At 36.9% G+C, this 9,763-nt stretch overlaps 1 gene segment (V, D, J or C); it reads right to left on the bottom strand.

The window, feature by feature from the left end:
• Positions 1–4,858: 4,858 nt before the first annotated feature.
• On the bottom strand, positions 4,859–5,377 carry LOC126495225 (Ig heavy chain V region 3-like). The segment is given in 2 exon segments: positions 4,859–5,187; positions 5,277–5,377. Coding segments are annotated over 2 exon segments (375 nt in total).
• Between the last annotated feature and the right edge of the window lie 4,386 nt (positions 5,378–9,763).

Genomic DNA, 9,763 nt, shown 5'->3' with positions numbered 1-9,763 from the left:
GTTATTACTGGAAAGGCAGGCATAACCTTGGGGAAGCTATCCTGGAGATTTTTACGTATGGATGAGGTAAAATTTTGCCATTTTTACCTTTTGTTCTTGTTCATAAAATTCAATCATTCCCCCAATCTTTACAAATGTTTACCTGTTTACCTGTTTACAAATCTGTTGCCTTTTATGATGTCTGGATTTCCTTTCCAGTGTTCTGCGCTAATACCCTTCTTGAGGATTCCAAGGTAGAAAGCCATACACTCCTATGAGAGTCAAATGTATATAGATATTCTTAAAAGTGTCCCCATAAAGAAAGGAAGAAAGAGAGAGAAAGAGGGAGGGAAGGAAGGAAGAATGGGAAGGAAGGAAGGAAGGAAGGAAGGAAGGAAGGAAGGAAGGAAGGAGAAAAAGAAAGAGAAGGGAAGGAAAGAAGGAATGAAGGAAGAATATAATATTAATGTTCAAGAAAAAAATGTCAATTTTATCTTTGTAAAAAGACGAATCCTTGGATTTCAGACCATGGAAATTAAGACTTATAAGTTGAAAAAAAGAAGGTAAAAATATATAAGCTGTCGCTAAACTAAACATGGTGCTCAAAATATTTTTATTCAAGTGGTATTTTGAGGGGAACTTATTAAGCAAAATTTGCTTACAGAAGGAGAGACAGATCTCCATGACAATGTTTCTAAAGAAGTATCTTATCTTAAGAGGTTTGTAAGTGTTAAGGCTCCTATTCCTGGAAGAAAAAAAAAAAACCTTTACTAAAGCATGGGGATTTTATTGTTCTGTTAAACAATGAACTGGAAACATCTGATGACACTTCTAAGGAGACTTTACATCTTCATGATGCCTCTGATTTAGAGAAAAAAAACCTGCAAAATATAATAATTAAGATAGGCCTCCACTTTATAATAGATCATCTATTCTTATAAAATAAGGGGGAGTCTTAAACACTTTTGTTCAGGACCCTGAGGCATGTCTGTCACTGCACATGGAGTAATTATTTGGAGATCCTCTTTTAAGATACTTTCCACGGAGACAGTGGGGCTGATCTATTGTGAGCTCACCAAGGCCAGCTGGACTACGACTGAAAAACCATGGGATAAAACCGGACTCTCTGAATANAGGAGTGGGGGGGAGGGGGAGAGGAGAGGGAGGGGGAGAGGAGTGGGGGGAGGGGGAGAGGAGAGGGAGGAGGGGGGAAAAGGGAGACGGGGAGGGAAATGGGAGGCGGGGAGGAGGCGGAAATCCTTTTTTTTTTCAATAAAAAAAATATATTTAAAAAAAAAGATACTTTCCTGTTAAATTCTAAAATGTAATTCTTGAAGCCTTATCTTAATCCCAACACTTTGGATAATTCTACGTACTCATTTCTCTTTCCCCTACAGAGGTAAGTAACAGTATGCAGCTCCCTCTTTTGTTTATTTCTACTAGACAAATCACACTGGTATGTCAGAAATCTTCCTTTACCCCTTCCTCACTCCCATCACATGAAGAGGGAAGTCTCTCCTCTGTAAATGGGGATATTTCTATCTGACAAGTCTATCACTCTGTTTGGAGGCTACTGGATTTAAACTTTTGTTACCAAGGCATTACCTTCTCTGCCTCTTCATAATTACACTCAGATCCCTACTTTAACTTCCTTGACTCCCTAAAAGCTCTCTAAATCTAAAAGAGATTAAACATAAAGTTGTAAGTTTACAAAGACAACTTATATTATAAACTGTTAAGAATAAATTTACTTAAATTGTGAGCTATTGAAGATAATTAGGAGGAAAGGAGATTAAGTATGCTACATAATATAAACAATTCCTTTCTTAGTCCCTATACATTAAAAAAGGTTTAAGTTTCCCATTACAGACAAAACTGTGCCATGCCTCTTGCTTGTTGCCAAAACTCTGTTCAAATGATGTACACTTTGGAGTCTCTATTATTTTAATTGATACATGGACCATTAAGCTTACGTTTCAAAATAAAATTTGTTGAATGAATGTAACCTAAAAAGCAACTTCCAGAGACTTCAGCTGCCTTCTCAGTTTTGTTTTCCTAAACAAAAATTAAGCCACTGACCTCACTCCAAACAGGTTCAAAATAACTTTTTATTATTGCCTTTTTTTTTAAAGGAAATAAACCTACAGTGAATATTTCATTAACCAACGACCCATGTCCCCCGACATAGTTGGATAAAAAGGTATAAAATTTAAATGTAAGCTATAAGGTTTAAAATAATATAAGAAATAAATTTTTAAGATATATGAGTACAATTTTATATAAGGTCTGAGAACCTAAAAGCTTTAGTTTTTTTTATATGTAGTCCAAGGGAAATAAATTATACAAGGTATATGGGTCTAATTTTGTTCTAAAGTTGTGACAACATATATGAAGGTCAAAAAGAAGAAAGCTTAAGTAAAACATGAAGGTTTAAGTTTGCAGGAAGTTTTATAAGATGTAAATGTATAGGTTTAAGGTAGGGGGATATATAAAGGCTTAGATAAAAATGTTTGAGGAAGAAAAAAATAACTTAGAATATGTAAAATGCAAGCTATCGAGATAGATAAAAGCAATTATGCAGGTTTGAGGATGAGAAGGTTTAAGTAATGATACAAAAGTGATTTGAGGTATATAAGAAAGAAACATGTTCCAGATTATTTTCTATTACTATTCTCCTGTTACATTGGGACTCCAAAGTTTCTTGATTTTGACAGTACTTAATAAAATCTGAATAACTTTTATTCTGATTCTGACAAAATACCACCACTATTAAAATAACCACAAATAATAAAAATGTTATGGATTTTTTTGTCTCTTTATGAAGGTTCTTATGGGCTTCTAAACATCACCGTGAATTCACCAATAGCCACAGGTTGAGATAAACTTAAAAAAAGTACAACCAAACTGTGATTTGTTTCCCACCAGTCCATTTTCTTAATGGGACTCTCTCTCTCTCTCTCTCTCTCTCTCTCTCTCTCTCTCTCTCTCTCTCTATCAATATTGAAAATCTGTTTTGCCATCTACCAAGACTATGATGCCACCATAATTTTTTTTCTGAACTATTTAACTGTACTGCTTTCCCTAGTCTATCTGTCCAACAGGTTTCAAATAAAACACAGATACTTCCAGCAAATCCAACATCAACTCTAACTGTTTCCTCAGAATCTATATCCTGGTCCATCATCACAGACTATGCAACCCCAGTCTCAGATGGTCCTACAGAGCACAAACAATGAGAGAAACAACCTGCACTTACAGGACTTGGCCAATATTGCTGTTTTGGGGGGTTCCCAACTATAATGCCCTAATTTCAGCATAAAGTAGGGAGATGATAAATTGTACCTTGACATTCATTTTTTATCAACAAAAAGTCCACAGAATCAATTTCTTAACCTAGGACATATGGATGAACCTATTTAACATGTGTTATAAAAGAAATTACTAATGTTCTTAGTAGGCCTAAATGACTTAATGTTGTTTTATTTTAGCATTATTATACACATTACTACTGTAAGAACTGTTGTATATACAACTTTCTTAGTACAGGTTCATACTACAGAGGATGTTAATTGATGCTCAAAATTTGTTGTCTGAAAATTCCTATAAATCTAGTAGACAGGGGCCTTCAGGAAGCTTTGGAAGAAGCTTCTCTTTTACAGGAAGTCAGTTGAACAATATTAATCTTAGACTTAGTGTTCAGTGTCATTTAACCTTTAAATAAATTTCTGTGACTGCTCTTCTTATAATGACACAGAATATGATTAGGGTCAAGTTCAGACACATTTATAGGATAGTTGGAATAATTCTGCTTTATCTATGGACATAGATTCCTCCCTTCACCAGAAAATCTCTGACAAGCTCACTCTGTGCCAAAATATGACTCTCTCTGCTTCCTTCATTGTCTAAGGAGATATTGAGTAGATGTTTCAAGAATGAATGGTGAGCTGTGCCTCAGATGACTTCCAGATCTCCATGAAACCCAATCTTTCTTTGGTGCTGTTGGATATAGCTGTACCAGTGAACATTGAAGATGAAGTGAGTTGATAGACAGTACAATTTAGTTATGACATTCACAAGTACTCAACCATTCAAAAATCAAAACACATGGTAGAACAAAGGTGACCACCAGGCAGATATCCAATGGCCTGTGAGAGGTGATGACGTATCAGTATAGTTCTGTGTTCTATAAAGATTTGAGACTGTGGGGCAAGTTTCTGAGATGGAGAAAGAAGTCAAATGGGACCAGACAATAATGTATGATCTCAGAACCTACTTTAATTAACATGTACATACATTGACTTGATTAATGATTTTGTGAAAAGTAATTTAATCATACTTTTTATTTACTTACAGGAAGTATATTCATATGCAGTGCATTTTGACACATATCTAACATTCTAAGAGACTAGAACTTTTGCAGGACCACACAGGTAGAGTCAAATCTAAACCTAAAGTCATGTAACATTTAAGACTGTGAAGGACTTTTGTTTCTCCAGCAGTTATTATTTGAACTTTATTGCTCAAATTTATATTTCAGTTTATTAAAAACTACCTCCAAAAGTCCTATTCTCTTATTATCCAGAGATGGATATTTTTTTACCACACTTCATAATCACAGTTATCACTTTTTATTGTTTAATTAATGGAAAAACATTTCAATAAATGTAGTCATTGGTGAAGAGTTTATGAACGTATGGTATTTAGTCACCCTAAATCAGCATGACTGCATTCACAAAAATAATTTTGAAAAGTTGTTACAAAAAAAGTGAGAGACAAAGCAGCATTTAAAATGTTTGTTTCTGTGAATTTTTTAAGACTCATTTTCTCTGTCATGTCAGTCCCAGGGCGGCTTCCTGCTCCTGCAGGGTTATTGACACACTCAGGATGTGGTTGCAACACTGTGTCTTGCACAGTAATAGACTGCAGAGTCTTCAGATGTCAGGCTCCTGAGCTCCATGTAGGCTGTGCTGGAGGATTTGTCTGCAGTCAGTGTGGCCTTGCCCTGGAACTTCTGATTGTATTTAGTATCACCATCTCCAGGATAAATCCATCCAATCCACTCCAGGCCCTGTCCAGGCCTCTGCTTCACCCAGCTAATAAAGTTGCTAGTGAAAGTGAAGCCTGAAGTCTTGCAGGACAACTTCACTGAGGTCCCAGGTTTCCCCAGTTCATGCCCTGACTGATGCAGCTGCACCTGGGAGTGGACACCTGTGAAGAAAAAGACAGAGTAGATTGTCAGAGACCTTGTCACCTCAGTGCCTGTCTTCTCCTTAGGTTTGGAATTAGAAATTCCTTACCTGTAGTTACTGACACAAGGAAGAGAATGATACAGTTCCATCCCATGGTGTGGGCCTGTGTGCTCAGTGACTGTGGCGAAGACACTGATCATATGTTGTTGTTGGGTGTGGATGGACATTCCTGTATTTACCATAATAGACTCAGGTAATTTGCCTATTCAAGAACAGGGGACTTCTTAAATAAGCACTTTGTTCAGTTTGAGAAGGTAGTGGAAGAGATTTGAGTCAAACAAGAGGATGATAAAATTTAAGTCCTAATTCTGTCTGAGGAAATGAATCTCATAATATTTCCTCAACTCTGCAGATGTTGTAGGTTTAACAATAAGGACCTAAGCACTCAGTAGATTTCTGGCCTGGGGCAGTTTTTCCACTTTGTGACAAGGTTGTGATTTTGATTTACAGAAGGAGATTGTGATGATAATTGTGGGGACTGGAAGTTTAAAAACTTGCTAAAATTTGAGAAATTATTGCCTCATTTCAAATGATTAATATTTGCCATAAGAGAAGGTTTCATACAAAAACTCACTGAAATGACCTAAAGAAACATACCTCAGAAATATTTACACACTGATGTTTAATGCAGCACTATCTACCATAACTTATGGAAATAATCTTCATGCCTGTCAGCAGAAGATTGCACCAAAAAGACATGGCTATATGCGTAACACAACCGGACTACATCATCTGAAGAATAAGAAACTTATATCACCTTTAGAAAATCAATGTAATTGGCAATAATTGTGTTAATTAAAATTATCTCTGAAATATAGATACTATATGGAACTCTAAGTAGTTTTTATATATTGTATAAGTTCACAGAACTATTTGTGCAAATATCTAACAACTTAAAAATGAAACTCTTTAGCAAAATATTGCATGATGGAGGTGGGTCTTGTATCTTATCTGTTGCTTTCATTGGTTAATAATAAAGAAACTGCCTCGGCCCTCATAGGACAGAAAATTAGGTAGGTGGAGTAAACAGAAGAGAATGCTGGGAAAAAGAAGCTTAGTCAGGGAGTCACCATGATTCTCCCGCTCCAGACAGATGCAGGTTAAGATCCTCCCTGGTAAGCCAGCTCGTGGGCTACATAGAATATTAGAAATGGGTTAGAACAATATGTAAGAGCTAGCCAATAAGAAACTGGAACTAGCCGGGCCAGGCAGTTTTTAAAAGAATACAGTTTCCGTGTAATTATTTCAGGGCATAACCTAGCCATGCGGGCGGCCGGGTGCCAGGGAAGCAGCCCCGCCGCTCCTATCCCAACAACTGCAAAAGCAGGACTATCAATAAAATGAAGGGTAGGAGTTGTGGGGGAAATATGCATAGCGTAAAATGGCCAAGTATAAAAATTCTAAACTTATATAAAATTGTTATCTTAATTTTTCAAAATGATTTTGCTTATTGTATAAAATTTTCCTTCATTTATAAATTATATTATGATCATGTCTATGCCCAACAATGTTTCTCTGAATTCTTTGGGAGCTTCCAAAAAGTCTTTGTTTTGTTTCATAATAGCAGAGTAAGTCCAAACTCTGCTATGTATATAAAAATAGGTGTGTCATTCCATAGTAAAGAAGGTGTTGAAGGAGCCTCTAAAGACCTTCCCAAAAGTGATTATTCTTTTTCATCACTCACCCAATACCAATAGAGTCAAAGCTTGGAGTTGGCCAATGAAGAATCCTTGCCTATCATGTTGTGATATTTCTTCAAATTTTTAAATGTTTTCTCATAAAGTACATCCCAATCAAAATGTCCACTTACTCTTCTCTCTCACCCATACTTATGTCTCCCACAGATGCATCTTGTTGTCTCCACCCAGAAAATTGCAGACGTTCCAGAAATATCCATAAAATATGGCATAACAAGCTACAATAAGAGCAATAATTACTGGATAATTAAACCCAGTAGAACGAAAAAGTGCCCAACAAGTAGGGCAAAGAATCAGACAGACCCTGTTTCCAGTGTTATTAATTCCAAAAGCATGCCAAGCTATTCAGCCATAACAGGTATACTGAGGAACTAAGGAAGCCCTACCAGATTCCTGATTTCCACGAACCCCCATGAATCCCCATTAGTTGATTATGTGGACCATGATCTCAGGATGTCTGTGGGGTCTCTGATTTTTACAATCTTTTCTCCCACTCCTTAGTAGGCCTTTATGAATTCCACCTAATATTTGGCTCAAGGACTATGAATCTGCTCCCATCAGTTGCTAGATGCAATCTCCTTGGTATCAATGATGAAGATTTTGCTAGGTTCCAGTCACAGAAGATACAGAAGACTCTCCAGGCAGGACAACCTAACTGTAGGTCAATGGTTTTGTGGCTGGTTTGGTGTATTAACACCATCCCTTTAAACATTGCATGGTTACAGAAGGTATTACATTCAGGAGAACTAGTACAATGGAAAATCTATGCAATCTATGAAGCTAATCCTATCAAACATTTCTAGGAATAGGGGATACAGAGACATTTATTATTTTCTTAAATTGTTACATTGTGTTTAATGGTGAAATCAAGGCCCAAATAAATCAAGATACCTATAAGAACCTTGGAATACAGCTTATGAAATTTAATTCTCATTTCTACCAAGTAAATACAAAAGAATTCAAGCAATATTGCCAAGCTTACAAGTAGACAACTTTACTCATTCAGTTACTTAACAGACTCTCATGCTGTAATGTTCACTTGCTTGATTTGTTGAGATCATGAGCTGGTAAGTGTAGATGCTGAGAGTTCATATGTATAGTAGCTATATCAGGTCCCGACAACAGTATTTCATTGCTAAGCACCCCATATTTTGGTTCTTAAATTTGATCACATCTTTTTTTGTGAAGGTCCCTAAGTTTTGGGTTCAAAGTGAATACAGATGGCTCATCTATGGATGAGTACTCAGTCTTCCATTTTTAGCACTTTGACAAGGTATGAATGTTTACATTAATTATTACCCACTGCACACAGAAGTTCTTGTGATCATGGATGAGAGCAAGACGAATCTATTGGTTGTAAAAATAAATATTTATATTACAATTTGATAACATGACTGCTAGCAATAAAACTTGGGTAGGGTCTACTAGGGCATATGTTACCCCAAGCCATGGGTTTTTGAACATGTTTACCGGGGATGAATATTTACAATGAATTACTCAAAGAATATAATTAGATTAAAGTTGATCATCACATAACTCTCAGTCACTAGTGGGTATATCTTATTAGAAGGCTATTATGAAAGACTCTGGTACTTTATATGATCATTGATGTCCTTTCTTCCAATGCAGAATGAATAACATCTTCCCACATTAGGGAGGGTAGCTGAAGGAAGTATTTCCCATTCAATTTCTGGTTGGTTTCTCTATGGTGTACAGTGATACAGTCCTTATCTCACAGTGAAATGCAGTTCATAACAACTTTAATGTTTTATTTTTACCTCAGTTAGAATGACTATGAACAAGAAAATAAATGATAATAAATATCATACTTGTTTGTCGAAAAAAGTTGATCCTCGTGCACTGTTGATGACAGTGTACACTAGTGTCCTGACTTTAGAAATTTCATCAAAAATACTAAATAAAACTGTTCTGTGCTCTAGCTTTATCCTCCAAGTATATACTCAAAAGACTCTAGATCTTACTGCAAAGACACTTGAACATCAATACTTATTGCTACTCTATTCGGAACAGATAGGAAAACGAATCAACCTAGATTTCCAACAAAGGACAAACAGATAATGAAAGCTGTGGCACATAAACAATGGGATAGTCCTCAGTAGTAAGACAGGAATCATAAACTATATAAGTGAGTGGTTGAAACTGGAATGAATATGCTGAATGAGGTCACCCATGTCCATGAAGACAAATGCTTCATGTTCTCTCATCTATGTGATTCCACGATTTGATTACTTGTTTTGTGAGTTTAATTTGTAGAAGCCAAGTGACTAGAAATGTATCATTAGGGCCTGAGGTATTAATGCAGAAGTATAATATAACAAGGACCAAAGAAAACCAGAGTAGAACCCTGGAGAAAGAAAGTCTCAAGCATGAAATAGCACTTGGTATTATTCCTTTAAAAACGGCGGCGGTGGGTGTGTGGACAAACACAGGATAGACGAGACACGCGCAAAAGGAAGAGACGAGACACGCGGCTCCCACGTGGGTGCGCTTTAATGGGGAAAGGGAAACACGATAAGGGATGGGGTGTGCGAGACACACAAGGGGCCAGAGGGGGGTGAGAGAGAGCGAGACCTCGTGGAAGCTCGCTTTTAACGGGAAGCGCAAGGTTATCTGGGAGACCCGCACCTGGGCACGCCCGCACGCACAGGTGATGGTAATCCAGGAGGAATCTGGGAGCTGTAGTTTCCAAGGAATAACATCCCAACCTTTTTGGTTTATTAAAAAAAAATTAAATTGGGGCGGGTCTTAAGGGGTAGGGAATGGGGGCATAGCCCGGTCTCTCATGACTGCTTCCTGCTGACTTTGGGCGTCGAGGGG

Source organism: Alexandromys fortis, unplaced genomic scaffold, assembly GCF_014885135.2.
Source record: "Alexandromys fortis isolate MF-2015 unplaced genomic scaffold, M_Fortis_MF-2015_v1.1 scaffold_333, whole genome shotgun sequence".
Taxonomy (NCBI): Eukaryota; Metazoa; Chordata; class Mammalia; order Rodentia; family Cricetidae; genus Alexandromys; species Alexandromys fortis.
The sequence above is the reverse complement of the archived record's forward strand: the minus strand, read 5'-3'. Positions and strand labels throughout refer to the sequence as shown.